This window comes from Nelumbo lutea, chromosome 8 (assembly GCF_056320005.1).
Source record: "Nelumbo lutea isolate HS-2025 chromosome 8, American lotus-T2T, whole genome shotgun sequence".
Lineage (NCBI taxonomy): Eukaryota > Viridiplantae > Streptophyta > Magnoliopsida > Proteales > Nelumbonaceae > Nelumbo > Nelumbo lutea.
The window spans coordinates 226,142-243,815 of record NC_142691.1 but is presented as its reverse complement, the minus strand read 5'-3'; the positions used below and the strand labels follow the sequence as shown (position 1 = coordinate 243,815).

General features: G+C 37.4%; 1 protein-coding gene across 2 annotated transcripts in view; it reads left to right on the top strand.

Annotated features, from left to right (window-relative positions):
- Positions 1-9,859: 9,859 nt before the first annotated feature.
- The window catches only part of LOC148842058 (Ankyrin repeat family protein), a 57,351-nt gene continuing 49,536 nt past the window's right edge, over positions 9,860-17,674 (top strand). Inside the window, exons 1-4 of one of the 2 annotated variants that reach the window (XM_088957483.1) lie at positions 9,944-10,189; positions 13,834-13,935; positions 15,083-15,139; positions 15,252-15,316. In XM_088957483.1, coding sequence (XP_088813609.1) covers positions 15,137-15,139; positions 15,252-15,316 — 68 coding nt within the window. In that variant the 5' untranslated portion in view covers positions 9,944-10,189; positions 13,834-13,935; positions 15,083-15,136. Of the gene's footprint in view, positions 10,190-13,833; positions 13,936-15,082; positions 15,140-15,251; positions 15,317-17,674 lie in introns of both variants that reach the window. The other variant, XM_088957482.1, reaches the window with a different exon arrangement.

Genomic DNA, 17,674 nt, shown 5'->3' with positions numbered 1-17,674 from the left:
TTTAGTCCCTATTTAATTGTGAGGTTTAAATTGTAAATTGACATACTACTTTTCACCTCGTTTAGTTCCCTTTTAAATACATTTTTTTTATAAATGAACAAAAAAAGATCACCAAAATGACAAAACATTACAATCCAAACCCCCTAGTCCGATTGCAGGAGTGTTTCTTACTTACTCAAACCCCCTAGTTCGAAATCTGATATTTCTGCTAGGGTTTTCTCCTCTTTCTTCTTGATTAAGAAATCTCCCAATATTTTGGGAGTTATCCCAATCCAAATCAGTATTTGGATAGATATTAATCTTAATCCTATCTGCAGATTAAGTTAGTTAACTCCTGATCTTATCAGGAGGTTACCAGATTCAAATCTAATTTGAATTTGGTCTCTTAGAATGGATAAGGTCAAAGACACAATCCTTTTACTAACACTAATCTCAGATTCGCCCTATGAACTGGTGATCATATCAGCCCAGTTCGAAATGGGCTTTTGGCCCATTAATGTTCAGTGTTTAACTAGTTTCCAACCTGCTGCCCAGTTGGGCTTCTTTGTATGGTGTGGGACCCAAGCATTGATCTACACACCAGCCACATGGGTTCGGCCCAGCCTTTATTACAAGGCCCAACCGAATTCACTGAAAAACTCAGTGACCCCCTTGAGCCCATCACATGGACCCTATGGGCCCAACACTTACATTAAGTGGTCCATGGGCCAATCCATCTTATAAAAACCCAGGGACTATGGCAGGTGCAAGATTAGCCCATCAGGTATTATCCTAAATGGTCTTACACTTAATCTCTCAGCCCTTAATGATCAAGCACTACCCGACAAGAGAATACCTCTCTCTCGACTACAAGGAACAGTGCTGCACTCTCTACTCACATGGATCCCAGGAATTAAAACCTTTTGCAAATCTTTTGAAACTGTACATAACAAAATTTAACGATTGAAATCAACTACCGGTAGTTTGGTTTCCATCAGAGAGAGTGTAGTACCGATCATTACCATTGTTCAACAAAGGGGCTGATCCTGTCACTATGACCACTCACTCAGATGAATTCTCAGACTGCCCCAACATGTCCAGGTTTTGACCCCCACTAAGGATCTCACTGATTGATACATCAAAGACAGCCCGATCCGACACCTAGTGATGTGTCATAATCGAGTCTAGGGGTCAGGTGTAACTTTCCAGTTTTGCCCATATGTCTCCAAGGTCTAGGGCAATACTGGAAATTTGGTCTGGTTCAAGGGTTCAAGCAATCTCATACTGCATGTGCCTTGGGTCTTACCCTGATGGCCGAAACAAGCCATCCCAACACTTGGTGGAACACCAGTATCAGCTTTGGCATGATAAACCTCCCCAGACTTATCCAATGGTTATGAACATTTAAAACTAACACAAATTTCTATAAGTGTTTAGTTTTAGGGTTTTACACAGAATTATACCAAACAACATGAATCAAACATGCACTTTAATTTATTTCCACTAAATAACAAAAGTACATCAAATCCGATTGAAGCTAAGGGCATACAAGACTATCTAACAATTTTTTGTAACCATTTTACCCATTTTGTCTATTTTAAAAGAAAGAAAGGGGAATATGGGTTATGAAACTGAATAGGTGATCGTTGAATGGGGGAGCAGGAGTTTCAATAGTTGATCAGTGTCTGATTTCATAACCCTTCATCCACTTTCCTTCTTCTAACGCTCTGGCAAAATGGGTCAAATGGTCAAAAAAAATATCATAAAAGGTAATTTTTCCATTTTAAAATTATTTAATGCACACTTATTAGACACAATCTTAAAGTTCAAGATACTACAAAAACATGTTTTAAAATTTGGGGACTGGCTTAACACAACCCCCAAAGTTTAGGATACTGTTAAGAAATTTTTCCTTTTTTTATTCTTGAAACGAAAGCTGAAATTCAAGAGTAACCATCGAATTTTGTTTTGTTGTTGGCTCGTTTTTTCACAATGCAGATTTTGTTTACGTTTATGTAATTTTCCTTCAGCTCTATTTAAAAATGGAAAAGGAAAACAATGAACAATCTACCTTTGTTTCATATAATATTGGATAGATTATTGCAGCCCTCCAGTACTATAGGGTTAGTGTTAAATATATTCCTCAACCCTAACTTTGCAACAAAAAAACCTATTATTTTAAAAAAGCATACCTTCAATTATTTAAAAAAATTCTAAATCCCCAAATTTTTCTTTTCTTATTTGGATCTATTGTGCAAAGACTGATAGTGGTTCGTTCTTTCTTTTCTGGCGAAGGCAAAGAAACATATGCAAAAGGAGATTTTTCTCACCGGAGATTTTTCCTTCTCCATCAATAATTTAATAAAGCTTCTTGTTTCTCACAAGAAGCAATGGAGGCCGTAACAAACTTTGGTTTGTTTTTGGGAGAATGACTGTTCAGCCCACTTCAGAATTCTTAGTTCCACCGTATAGGTGGTATGAATCCTGATCGTAGATTGATGTTAAATTCACATGCAGGATGCGATTTATAGGGTAGAGGCTACTAATAGACTATGGGGGACTGTAATTTCAGAATTCTATATTGGATTCCAGTATACTTCTCCATTTGTTTTTCTTTATTGGTAGCAGTGAAAAGATGCTTTGGTTTATTCTTTCTTCTCCATTAATAGCGAAAAAAAAAAGCAATTTACTTTCTCGCCCAGAGAGGGTATTTTGGCAATTTAATATCTTTATTAGAGTATTTGTCATAAAATTAAAAAATTAGAAGGGCTTTTATGGCAAATGAAAGTTTAGGGAAGGGTCCCTGTATAATTTATGGCTAGCGTGCATGTCATTATCACCTCCACGGCCCATTCACCATGATCTAACCTGTAATTCTGTAAATAGACGTCCGGTATTTCCTTTTAAACGATTTTTATTTGTTTTTTTCTTTTCTTTCTTTCTGCTATACAAGTGAATGCATTCGTTAGAAACAAAAGAAACTACAGATAGACGACCCAGGTAGAGAAACACTCCAAACGACAAATGATGAAAGCCGGATGTTGGACGATGGATATCCATGTTGGTGTGTTGCTGAAGGTGGGTATTCTGAAATCATGTATTTTGTGCTTCTTCTGGGTTCTTGGGAGGAATGAGTAGAATTTTAGAGGGAAGTAAGGTTTTAGATAAAAAGTTCTTTTTTTGTTATCCCTTGGAGAAAAGTGTAATTGTCCTTGTTGTACTACATTCGGTAGAATACATAAAAGATATCAAATTAAATTGTTGTCCTCCTTCCTCTCGTAGATGGGTGGTTAGTCATTAACCCGTTGCCCCCTTAGAGCACGCCCCACATGCACATCTTAACCGTTCATTAGCTAGGGGTGATAAAAAAACCAAAAAATTGAATCAATCGAAAAAACCATCTGAAATCAAATCGAAAAATCAGTTAATCAAGCCATTTGATTCGGTTTTGATTTGGTATTTTTAAAAAATTGAAGGTATTACTTTGGTTTCAATTGACCAATATAGAAAATCGACGGTTAACTGACTCGATTGATATATATTTCTATATATTTATATACATTATATATATTATATATATTTTTTATATATTATAAATTAATAAATATGCATTATATATAGCAGTGGCAATTGGGTGGGTTGGATTGGGTTTGGTTTGGATTGGGCTTCAACCCAATCCATCTAACCCACCAACCCATTAATGACCCAGTTATATAAAATTAAATGGGTTAGGTTCAACCAAACCCGCTTTAACCCAATCCAACCCACACAAACCCATTAATCTTATATTTATGGACTTAAAAAATAAATTAACTCTCTCTTAACAAATAAGTTGGGCATAGCTTGGTGGTAATTGTAGCTACTATTTACACAAGTGGTGAAGGTTTAAATCACATTATATGCATGTTATTTTTACACAAGCGGCAAAGCCATTTGACTATGTTCGGATTTCAGGTTTGACCAAACCACTTAGGTTCAAACCAGTCATACCAACTTGAACTATCTAATTGGATTATCTTTGAGCTAATCTCATCAATGGTGGTTGAACCATTTAGATCTGGATCAGTCTGGATCGGACCGGTTTAGTCAATGGTGGATTAACTTGGATTGGACCATATCAGGTTTGTGCACGGGTTTGGGACCAAACCAACTGACTCAATGTTGTGTGAAGTGTGTTGATTCAATACAAAACTAAATTTAGTCAATAATTAATAGAAAATTAATGCATTAATTATAAATTATTTAATTCAAATGAAGAAAATTAAAAAAATGGCTAAGAAATTAATACTTATGTCTATAATGGTTAACCCAATGGCTATCCACAACCCAACCCAATCCAACCCATTTAAACGGGTAGGTTAGGTGATGGGTTGATCACACAACCAAGTAAATAGGCGGATTGGGTGGGTTAAATACTAGATGGGTTGGGTGGTAGGGCTGTTCACGGGTCAGGTTGGGTCGGTTTACTTGCACTTTTCCAATCGATCCGACCTGGTCGGTTTACTTAGAAATAAAACCGAAACTGACCCAATACAAAGTAAAACCGACTTGGTCGGTTTGAATCGGTTTGGGTCAGTTTTGTGAATGATTCTCTTGGTGTGAACGATAAAGGATTCAAGTCTAACAAAGCAAAGGCTGGATGCTTGGAAATTAAAAATGATTTGATGGATTAAAACTGATATTTTATATATCAGAAATTTTATATATAATATGTATATTTATGAAATAAAGCTGAAATATATATATTTCCACAAATATATGTTTGAAATATATATTAAAACTGAAATATATCATATATATATATATATATATAATATCTAAGTCGGTTCGGGTCGGTTCAGTTTCGGTTTTTATGTGTGAAAACCGAAACCAAACCGAACCATTGGTTTATATTTTTTTGTAATCCGAAACCGACCAGTACTGAAGAAAAACCGGCCAACTTGGATTGGATCAGACCGGGTTGATCGGTTTGGTCAGTTTGGGTCTCGTTATGAACAGCCCTATTAGGTGGATTCAGCCAATTGGATGAAAAATTGCCACCCCTAATTATATATAAATATATTGTATATTATTTATTATTTAAAATATAATATTTTATATATTTACAATTTTATTATTCCCAATGCACGTTGAGATATACTCTGAGGCATTTGTGGGATGCGCTTTATAGGTGCGCATATATGACTTTTATTGTCTCATTATTATTTATAAGAAAAATTATTTAAAACTCATCATAACTAATTTTCTCTTAAACTTATTATTAAATTATTATTTTACCCCATGATTAATTAATTTTTATAACTTTGCACTATTTCAGAAATGCGCCTGTCATGCATATTCGACCCAGCACCATACTCGTTTTAAACCTTGTCAAAGCAAAGCAGCACAATTGTCATCGCTGCATCTTAAAACATAGCACATGACCTAAAAGAGAGGAAGACGACCACCGCCAGAGAAATGGAAATTAAATCGCTTGAGGAGAAGAAGACAACCACCGTCGGAGAAAGAGAAATCAAATCGCTTGAGGAGAAGAAGACAACCACCTCTACATCTTCAAACGTTACCTAAGGAGAAAAAGACAATCATTATTGCATATGGTTTTTAAAACCGGCTAGGAGATCGAACCGATCAGGGGTTCGATTACCGGGTTAAACGGCCCGACCGCTTCAAGACTCATAAATCCAAGACTCACACTTTTGGATGCTATGCAAGGTGCACCGGTTACTTGCTAAGCTAACCCATAAAACGATATTAACTTGTCTTGCAAATGAAGTAAACATGGGATTGCCTGACATGAAGGCCCACCAATTCAATTTTTTGGATTTTATTCAATTGAATGGTTTGACGTCCTCATCAGCTTCAAGGACTCTAAAAGTGTGAAGATCGGTAATAGAACGAAAATGAATAAAATCCCTTACTGGTATTTCGTCAAAATTGACTAGTTCTACTTTTACCGTTAACATCCCTTAGTATTTCGTCAAAATTACACACACATGATGTATATTTTTTAAACCCAATTTTGCTCTTATCCTCTTTTTCCTTTCAACAACGGCAAACCGAGTTCCTTAACCAGCGGAGATAGCCCCCCTCCACCTTCTCTCTCTCCTTCCCCTTCGTTGTCTCTCCTTGTCTCCCATGTTTCTTCACTACCGCTGCAACGGCGGACCCCTCTCTCCCATGTTTCTCCATTGATGTCGGCATCCTCACCCGAAGACTTCCCCACACCCGACCAATATCGGTACCCCTTCGTTTTCCGAGGATGACGACGATGCCAACGATAATGAAGAGTGATTGGACGGCAGTTCATCAGAACAAGCATCGGTTTTCAATTCCGTATCACCATCATCGGTTTTCAACCCAATTTTGCCCTTACCCAATCGTGTCTTCTTAGCAACACCAACCCTGGCGTCATCTTTCAAATTTGATACGTCGGCGGAGTTACCATCGCCGAGCGACGCAAGGTCCTCTCTCATCGGCGGAGTTACCATGGCCGTTGAAAGGGGACGAAGATGAGGCCGGAGCGACGCCGAAGAACCCAGAAAGTTGCATTCAATTCTGTGGAGGATGCGTTCAGTTCTCTCAACAACAGAATCGGCGACTTCGTCCAACATCTTCCACAGAAAGCACTCCATTTCCGCCGGTTGTATCGTCGAGCCCCAGAACAACCCAGTTAGCAAAAAAATCCAAAGCATCGCTCGGGAGGTTGGAAAATTCAAGTTTGGTGGGCAGCCCTTATAGAGACTACCCACTATATCTCGTCCTGAATTGATGAGAAAACCAATGAGAAAACCGATCAAATCAACAAGTGACAGAGGCTCGAACCAGAGGAGATAATGAAACATCCAGCTGTTTCGGATGCTCGGGCCATGTATGAACGTCTTGAACCGCAATTAAAACTCTGCTTCCTTTGCTTGTCCATATTCCCCGAGAATGAGATCATGAGGAAGAGATCTTTGGTCTATTGGTGGACAGGAGAAGGCTTCGTGGTGGCTTCAAGTGGGGAAGAGGTTGAGAAGATTGGAGAGGAATATTTCAAGAAACTCTGCGAGAGCGGTCTGCTCAAACCCATCTACGATGGCTACATTAGATCCCCTCACAGCTGCAGGCTGGATCCATGGATTCGGTGGGTGGCAATTGACATTGCCAAGGAAACCACGTTCTTTGACTTCGACTTTGATGGAAAACTGAGTTCGGGCTCTCCTTGCCAATGCCCCTGACGTGCTTGTCTAGCGACGACCGGAGAAGGTTGATCTCCGTCAGGAGGGAAGCAAACTGCGATCTCTATTCAACATAGACGTACGTTTCCCGGAATGTATGAACAATTTAACGAAACAACAACTGGGGCGGTAGAAATACAAGCCCAAATATCATCTTGATTTCATGGAAAAACAGACATTTCAGCCTTTCTGTTAATATTTTAACGATAATGGTAAATTTTTGAAACCGTAGGGATAATTTAAGTAAATTGTCTAAATATTTATTGCTAAATCATTATTACTACCATTATTAAAACTAATAGAAAAAAAAATTATTTTGAGTTACATATTTATATAAAGTATTTAAAATACTTATGATAATAATTGTGTTAGTATGTGGCCATTCAAGCCTATTAAAACTTAAAATTCTTTTATTTAAAAACCATTTTTCATTAATAAAATGATGAGTAACACAAATATAACTTATATTAAATCTAGATGTCCAAATATCAGATGTAATTGCAATTTTAGAAATAAGATTTGATAATATAGAAATTAAAATTTGTTTATATGAATAAAAAAATTAAAGAATTTGTTCTAATAGTATTTCTACAAACTTTTTTAAATTGTGGATTTATAGATCTACATAAAAATTTTTCAAATTTAGTATCTTCAGTTAATAAAAATGGATGTTCAACATGCACAATATATTTTGTTAATTCTTGCCTCATTTTTTATTGAAAATATTGAAAAGTACAAAAAATCTTACTTCCTATTTGTGCTTGTGATGTTTCTTTCCCTTTTTATTCTTTTATCATATGATGTTTTAAATGTCTGCCTAAGTGGCCAGAACCACCACTACTACTGTAGCTAAGGTCACTCCTACATTTTTATAAGCAGTTCTCTTTCGCTTCCCCTTAACCTCATCTATTTTAAATATTGTCCAAACTGGTCTAATCAACATAATGTTTTCCTTTTTCTTTCCCCTACCTCTAGTAGTAGTACTAGAGGTGGGAATGTTTGTGATATCAACAACATCCATATTGGTGACAAAACTATCATATTGCAACTGAACATTGACATTGACACGTTGGGGAATTAGTGTCGAGAGCGAGAGAAGAGTCGATCATTTTTTAATTATAAAAAAATAAAAATTAATTTAATTGCACTTATTCAGATTACCAATTCGAAATCTCAACTTGATTTCAATGGTTAAAGCCTCTAAGTCTCCCAAATTGCTAACTTGAGATACCCAAGCAAGCATTTTTCTTGTTGAAAATTGAATTAAGTTGAAAATTGGGGAGTAGAGAGAGTATGAGAGTATATGTGAGAGTATGATGTATGAGAGATTGAGATTTAAGAGAACATAAAAGAGTATGGGAATTTTGGTGATGAAAATGGTGGAGGATAAGACTATTTATACGAATTAAAAATAATTTAATTCCCCAAATACCCTAAAAACTAACAATTTTTAGTTGTTGGGAGAGGTATTTTGGTCATTATAAAGTTGTTTATCATTTTACCTAAATACCCCCATAAATTAACTATTAATAATCAGTAGGGGCATTATTGTCATTTTTATCTCTCCCAAAGCCAAAATACACAAATACCCCCATATAGCTATTTATAATTATTGGGGTTTTTTCTGGAAAAAAAAAAGCCAAAAAGTTGAAACTAGACATTGAGGGGTCTCTAATGGCTAGTTCTTCGAGTGGGCCACACTTGGGCTACTACGGGCTTACGGGCCAAAACGTGCTAGCCTGTGGGCCACGAGCAACACGACATGACAATGCGGGCTATGCTGATCCGACACGACCCATACAATCGTGTCGGAGCCACAGCACGGCCTATGAACTATTGGGCTAGGCTGGGCCATAGGCGATACGACTCGATTTACACCTCTTGAGGGGAATTAGAGATAGAAGTAAAGGAGAGGATAAAACATATATTGAACTAGTTAAGGAGAAAAGTTAAGTTGTTATAAAAAGTGAGAGATATGAGTTGTGGGGGGAGAGAGGAATGAAGAGAGAGGGTGTTGAGATGGCAAATTGGAGTGGTGGGAAAGGGAAGTGGAGAGAAAGTCAAGGAGAATGCATGGTTGGGGTAATGGAGCAAGGAGAAGCAAGGGAGTTCACATCTGCGCCCCACAATGTCCCACATCACATCTCCGCTGCAAGGTTCAAAGTATCGACACGTATCGTTTCGAGAGCTCCCCAATACGCCCTTACAAAGGGTGTATCGGGGTTCTAATTGGTTTAGGGGGTGGAGGAGACTTAAACCGCCCCTTGAACCAGTTTTGAAAAATAAAAAAAAAAGTAAAAGGAAAAACACTATCGATATTGCTTGATACACCCCTACTGGTGTATCAAGCATATCGATATTTAGAACCTTGCTCTGCTGTGTATTAGGAACATCTCCCGATGATAGTATCAAAACTGATGATGTCATCATAAGGAGATGTTCCTAATACATGGCGGGAATATATTGTGGGACGTAATGGGGCAAATCTAAACTCGAAGCAAGGATGACATGGACTATCTTGCTATATATATATCCCAGTTCAGAACAGGTGGTGTATTGTGGGTAGGCGTGGGGAGGAGATCCGGAGTCAATTCACCGTACTGGTTTCCCATCTCTCAATTGACGTGTCATAAAATGATGGGCCTCAAAGGGAAAATCTCTTCGAATCCAAAGTCACGGCATCTGGAGTGGATCGGCTGGGTTAAATCCAATCCGTTTATAGATTTCGGTTCCAGCACGGACCATCTGAACCCGAGATAATCGGATCGGATGCCGGATGGGGTGCACTTCCGGAGTCAATTACAGCAGTACATACATAGCCGTGTCCATACATTCCCTTTCCTGAATTCCTTCAATGATCTATCATCTACTTGGATCACGAAATACTAAAATCAAAATCTCGTAATCGCGAAATGTCATCGGAACCTCCGCCCTTCCAGGAAGCCGCACGCTGCGACGTTTGCAAATGCAGTTTCAACACCTTCAGACGACGGGTAATTTATAGAAGGATCAATTGATCCTTTGTTTGTTCAGTTATCCAAGCATACAAAAAATACCATGCTCTATTGAAGTTTGAAGGAATGATCTAACCCTATATATTTTTGTTAGATTATATTTGTTTTCTTTCTTTACTTAATTGCATATGTTGGTTAATACTCTTCAGTTTTTCCCTTTAGCAATCATTTTCGAGTTTGTTGCATTTATTTTCTTTTCTTTCTTATGATTAAATAGGGAGATAGTAGAGGTTAAACTTAAAGGTTTCAAAATAAACTATATGATATGGACCGAAAGCAATTTTAGTAGATTTAGGGCCAACGCAAAATAATAGGGGAAATTCTTTCTTTAGTTGTCAGTGCCGGTTGACGTAGAAATACAAACAGCTTATTATTTAAGAATTCTGACCGAAGAGATTCTTCAAGCGATTATTTTTGGTATTTGGGCTTAATTGGGCATAGTTATCTAAAATGCTGGAGGTATCGGAGACATTACGTGTATATTGTTAGGACCCATGACCATAAGAGTTTGACATACGTTTCAATGCTGGCAGCCAAACTGACACAAACCTCTTCCTTTATGTGGACCAGTTGTGTAAGACAATCTCACACCAGAATATAGACTCAATTATCTACATCAAGGGAGAGATTAAAGAAGATTTTGTCCATAGATACTGTTGGGCTGACAACAACCATTCATAGGACAAAACCACAAAGTGTGAAATAGAATATCAATCAAGAGAATTTAATAGCAACAAAAATAAAGAAATCTAAGCAAAGACAAAACAAAACAAGTACCACGAAGAACACAAAGGATTGTCATGGTTTGGTCTTACCGCCTATGTCTATGGGATAGATGAAAACTGTTCTTGGCTATGAAAGAAAATGAGAAACAGTACACGTATCTTGTGATTTGTATCCCAAACCAATCCTTAACCCTTGTACACCTATTCTCCATTTTCTCTCTCAACTCAAAGAACAAAACAAGAGAAGAGAATATACTCTTACACCAAGACCACACTTCTTTTAATATCTCTCTCTTTCTCTCCAACAAGAGAAGAAAAAAACTTCTCTTAACCCTACATACAAAAGAAACTTTTTATATGTAAAACCCACCTTAACCTAAAGGAGGACCACACCAACTATTAGATTACAACATAATCCCATGGTTGAAAAATAAGACACAATGCCAATAATGTCCACCTTGGCTTATCTCTCAATCACTTTGGAGATCTTCCATTTGTGCCTCCACCTGTTTGCAAATATTACAAACATCCATTGCCTTTGAATAACACCACCAGCTATACATTACTCGAATCACTTGTCTTGACACCACTTGATTTAAATAAAATGGCTAATGTACTTGCTTAGCTACATTTGGATATTCTTCTCACCATGATTGTACCTTGGAAACATGTAGCATTTGTCTCTGCCCTAATTGTGAAAGAAACTCTTAGTTTGGCTACACTATCTTGCACATTCTATTTCTAACAACTCATCAAGGTCTTGGGAACCGTCATACTCCCAACTAGATGATATAAGCCCCTGTACATTTTTTCCTTCATCAGGATCATACCACTGTGTGTGGTTTTTATAACTCTACTTATTGCAAAGACCTTGAATTCCTTTGGAGTCCAATTAGATAACTGATATTAGATTTCTATGCATCTTTGGGATGTTTGCTACACCATGCAAAGTGCAGAACATTCTATCAAATATTTTGATTTTCATTGTCCCAATATTTGTGATGTCAAAAGTAGACCCATCCTATCACCCAAGGAGACAATATCCATCTTTCTCTCTTAAAATGTATCAAAATATTCCCTCCTAGAGTAAACATGCATAGAACACCTAGAATCTAAAACCCACTCATCTGGAGAAGAAATGCACATAACCTTGGAAATTGTGAGAACATCTCTATTATCATCCGATGTAATACCACACTACTAAATTAATCCATAATCTTTCTTTATTTGACCAAATTCCTTGCATCCGTAACATTGTACCTTGCCCTTTTCCTTGACCTTGGATCTAGACCTATTACTCTCAAATCTCTTGTCAAATGACTTTTTTTTTTTTTATTTGTTCCCTACATAACCATTGTAGAATCTTATCCACTCTCATACTTGGGTTTCTTCCTAACCTCATTGGATAGAAGAAACATGGTTACTTTTCCAACTTCATTGTGCTTTTTCTATGCATTAACATTGTCACCAAGTTCTCGTACAAATCAAGAAGCAAGGTAAGAAGCAAATGGACCATGCCTTCTTCCTCTACCTCGACATCAACTTCCCTAATTGATCCAAGATATTGTTGAACACATTAAAGTATTCCAGGAGACCCCCATCATCTTTCATCTTTAGTCTGTACAATTGTTGTTTCATATATAACTTCGTGGTTAAGATTTCCCCAAATAAAGCTTTTCTAGCTTCTCCACAACTTTGGTGCATAATCTTTATCCATGCTCTAAAAGCTATGATTTTTGGGGTTGGATCCTAGAGGAAGTCCTAGGTATTCCATAGGCCTTGAGGTGACAGAACAACCCATAATTCTTGCAAAATTAGACAACTCCCTATCCTCCAAATTCATCCCTAGTATACAACTCTTATTGAAATTTATCTTCAGATTTGAGATTTGCTCAAAGAGTTGAATATGCAACTTTAACTTATGAGTCCATTGAGATTGATCTCCATCACAAAAGAGAAGAATGATGCACATCAACTACGAGGTATTAGGTTAAGAGGAAAGGAGAAAAGGGGATCCCTTTGTCTTAGTCTTCTATTAGTTTGGAAGAAGTCTACCATTGCCCTTGTGCAAGTTTCAAAAGTTTTTGCCAGATTAAAGGTAGGATAGTTTGGGGTGGGGCCAAAGGAGAGGGTTAAGAAGACATAGAAAGCCATTCAAAAAAGAAGAGAGAGTTCTGTTTCAGACACTGGAATTGCTGAGGAAGTGGGTAAATCCTGATGTTGCCCTTGTTGGAGTTGGGCTATTGGGTACAAGGTTTTCTATTGGTATAAGGCAGGGGCTGGGACGGTTGTGTTGAATTGTTAATCCTATGTATTTGGAAATCAGTTTCTTTATGTTCTTTGGTTGGGATTATCTATTTAGTTTGTTGGGGTGGGGGCTATTTGGGTTGTCTTTCGCGGATTCCATTTGTTTTTTTAAAAGGCTATGGGTTGAAAGTTTTGTTCTCTCTTCTCTTGGGTGATTTCTTATCACTTTGTTGTATCTTCTTTCTTTCTTAATAAATTTTCTTTTTTATTTACTTAAAAAAGTCTACCATTATCCTACTCACCAAAATTGAGTAATGAAGAATTTGAAAAGACAGTCCCACATCCACTTATACCATTTTTTCCTAAAACTAAGCTTCCTCATTGCCTTTAACTAAAAAGACCAGTCCACCAAATCATAGGCTTTTCAATGTCTAGTACTCTAGTTTACAAATATATCCTTTCCTTCCTGATCTTCTCCTGTCTTCAACACACTCATTTGCAATCAGGTTTTGATTTGTAATCTGCCTATCTTGTACAAAGGCATCTTGTTTGGAGGTGGTGATAGAAGGGATAACTTTTTGAACCTTAAAGACAGAATCTTAGCAATAATTTTATACAAGATACTGACCAATTAAGCTTGGTTATGACAAGGATGAAGATGAGTCAACGGAGCTTTCCAAATGACGAGAAGACGGAGGTCTGAACTGGCTATCGAAGCAAAGAAATTGTTGGTTGAACTCGGAAGATCAGGAGGTAAGACTGCTCTGAAAATCAAAGAAGACAGGAGGGTGACAATCTTCTTGCCTGAGGAAGCTGTATTATGGTTGAAGGGTTTTGTTGACGGTGTATTCAATTCCCCTAGGTTAGTGGGTTGGAAAAATTCCATGGAAATTCTAGGGAAAATATTTGAAGCTGAGATGAGAAGGAATGGGAAAGGAGTCTTATCTCTACCCTTTGTATTTCCTTTCAATCTCTTACAACTGTGCCCAAAACATTTGTTCCCTCTTAGCCCCTTGCTTAGCTAGAGCATCTGCCAAGCTATTAGTTTCCCTTGGAGTCCAAAGAACCCTCACCTCCATATCTCTAGTCAACCACCTTAACTTTTTTCACTTCAATACTAAAACACCAGTACACCACAAAGCAGCTTCTTTCTTTTGCTGCCACTACTTTAGAATCCTCTTCATTAATCAGCTTTTCTACATTCATCTCCTTTTCCCTCTGCACTCCTCAGCCTTAGTGAATCTCCTACTCCAATGGGGCCTGAATACATAAAGACAATATTGCCTCCTTCATTTCTGAAGACTCCCTCCACACCTGAAATCCCTGGGTTACCCTTACTGCTCCCATCAAACCCTTTGTCTGGTGGCATCCAACTCTTGCGGACTGTATTCTTTTTAGAAGACGTCCTTGACATTTTCCTCTGCTTTCCAATGATATCATCTATTGAAAAAGACGTGAGCATCTCCATTGTCTTAACCCAGTGGGCCACCTTTGGTAATTATACACTCAATTATTGCCTTTTGATTCCTTGCTTCATTGAATATTCTTACATTTCTTTCTTCCCAAATTGTTCAAATGATTGCACCGTAGTGTTTATCAAAATTTTCCTCTCCTTTAGGCTATCTAAAAGTTGTAGGACAAAATAAAGTGGAGATATTAGTGGGTTAGTTTCACCTACACCTGAAAATAGAAAGAAACTAATCCCAAATACAAGTAACAAATGGACAGGAGATTAGTAAGTGATAGCAGGTCTCACCACAAAATTCTTGCATTTATTGTTTATTTACCATTACATTGGCTATTTAATGCTGTACAATCAATATGATGTTTTCAAAGCACACATTACAAAAATATCAATACCACACAATGTTAATTTATCTTTCATTGGTTATCTATGCAGCATCATTGCCGATGTTGTGGGAGAACATTGTGCCATGAACACTCATCCAATCAAATGGTATTAGTTCTAGTCATCCTTCCCTTTCACCATCATTGTTTAAGTTCAAGTTTCTCATTTGAAGAAATCTAATTTGGAAAATTCAATTATCTTTTTTCAACATTATTTTCAGGCATTACCACAATTTGGCATTCAATCCAATGTCAGAGTTTGCTCTGATTGTTTTAACGACTCTCGGTAAACCGGTTCTTTAATACTCCTGAAATTCATTTAACAAAATCCTGGTTTCTGTTGTATTCAAGACATAAGAAAACTATTGATTCATAAGTTCATTAAGCTGCATCTACAATATGATTAATGATGCATTATGAGTTCATTTTTCTTTTGGCTAGGGCAGCAAAACTTAGCTAAAAGTGCGCCTTTTGTTCCCCTGTATTCTTTAAATTGAAAATTGAAACATTCGGAAGCTGATATAACACAAGGAAACTCCAATACAAGGAGGATTATAAAGCTGCCATGTACTGGGGTGTAGTCAACATGTTGCCAATGCAGCAGAGGGAAACTGAGGAAATGCACATAGCTGTGTGATTAGTCAAATATGCTGAAAGTGGACCACCTTATTTATACATAATAGAATAAGGGAAATTAGGATGGATAATTAATGATGAAAGGTGAACAATGACTGGCTAGACTGTATGATAAATGTGCTGAAAGCTGGAGCTAAGAAAAATAGAAGAAAATATAGAGTTTAGTGAGTTAGGAGGGAGATGAAATACCTGGAACAAATTGCTATAACCACAATTCGTTAAAACTAAACCTTTATTCATTAACTCAACTCTTAAAGTTCCAATTACGATGCCCTATTTATAGAACCAATGTAAAGGGATTTGCTTGTGAGTATTGAGGTAATCCTATCCCCCAAAGTGTTGAAATATTTGTTTGGTCAGTTTCATTTTTTCATTTTTGTCTTCTGAAATGTAAATGCCTTCACATCTTTTGGTAAATCTTATATTACATATTCTTTGAGTAAAAGCCCAGTCCATTGGTTCATTTGCCCCGTTCGATGTGGTTCATAGTGATCTATGGAGACAAAATTCTAATCTAGTTTGATTGGGTTTAGTTTAGATATTTTTACTGTCCATTAATGATTATATTTGGGGTTTGACTATGATATCGGAAAGATATGATATCTGAAAAAATTTTGACCAATCCACAGGTATCATAAACGTGGTAGCCAATCAGGTGTTATCTATCAAAATTCATGGGTGGGTTTTGATTGGTCAAAACTCTTCCGATATGATGTCTTTCCCGCATCATAGGTTTTCCCTTATATTTGTTATACATGGATATACTTTTTAAAATAAATAAAGAAGATCATGGAGAAAGAAGGTTTTTTTGCCGCATAAAGAAGGTGGAGATTAGAATTCACGATTGAAGTGAAGAAGTTGCTGTTAGAAGAAGGAAGAAGCAGAAATCTCTCAGTTTTGAAACTAAGAGAAGAAGGAAGAACAACTATTCTATTAGTAGAAGCTACACAGTGGTTGAAAGGGTTCATCGATGGTGCACTATTTTCAGTGAAGAGAAATGAGGGATGAGCTCGTTGGAACTTCAAAGGAGAAAATATCAGGTGATCTTGAAATCAAATCAGAAGGGTTGGTTCATGGCTGACTGAGAAATTTGGCAACAACAGAAAACAGTTGGTCTGTCTTCCCTAAGGAAAACAGGGATCGGGTTGGAGTTTGTTTGCTCAGAAGCTTCAAGAATTTCTGTCAATGAAAGTTGATAATTGAATCAGAGGAGAAGAATTAAAGAACATTCAAAGAGAAGCGGTTGAAAATGAAGTGGTCGTAGGTAGCGTCAACAAAGTTCAAAAGCTGGTCACGGAAGGAAATAGAGAAGGGTGGGAGAGAAGACTGGTTTTGGAAGCAGGTTGAGAGGTTATGGATTGGGAGATTATCTTGAATGTTCTGAAAAAGGAACTTCAAGTGGATGCAGGGGTGGCAATCTTCCCTTTTTGACAAAATGAGAGCACTGCTGGTTGTTGAAGCAAGAACAGTGGAGTTCGACAGCTTTGAAACTGAGCTGGGCGTGATTCAGGTGTAGAAATGGACAATCTCTTGTAATAGCAAGAAGCTTCATAACGGAGACTATTAGGATTTTTGGACTCCCTTTCAATCTTTGGAAGAAAACTGCTCTGGAGAAGATAGCAGTGGCAATTGGAGGGGTCTTCGTTTTTTGCAACATGTCGAATCTCAGATATGTAACGGTGGAAATCATCGGAGTGAAGCTGGAAGAGGTTCCTCGATCTCTTGAGATTTTCTTGCAGGGGGTCTGGATGAGGATATGGATCACAACAGAACATGAAGCATTGCTGCGGGGGGAAGGTTGTGAGGTTGAAGATGATGTTGATGTGGCAGGGTGGAGGCCATGTGGTAGCAAAGGTGTGGATGAGATTTTGTCGACATAAGTGTTTGGCTTGGAAGAAGAACAGACCGTGGGAAAGAGGAACAAGATTAGCTCCTTGAAAAGGGCAGAAGCCACAGAACTTATAAATGTTTTTGAAAAAGGTGGAAATTTGCTCAAGAAATGAAGGGG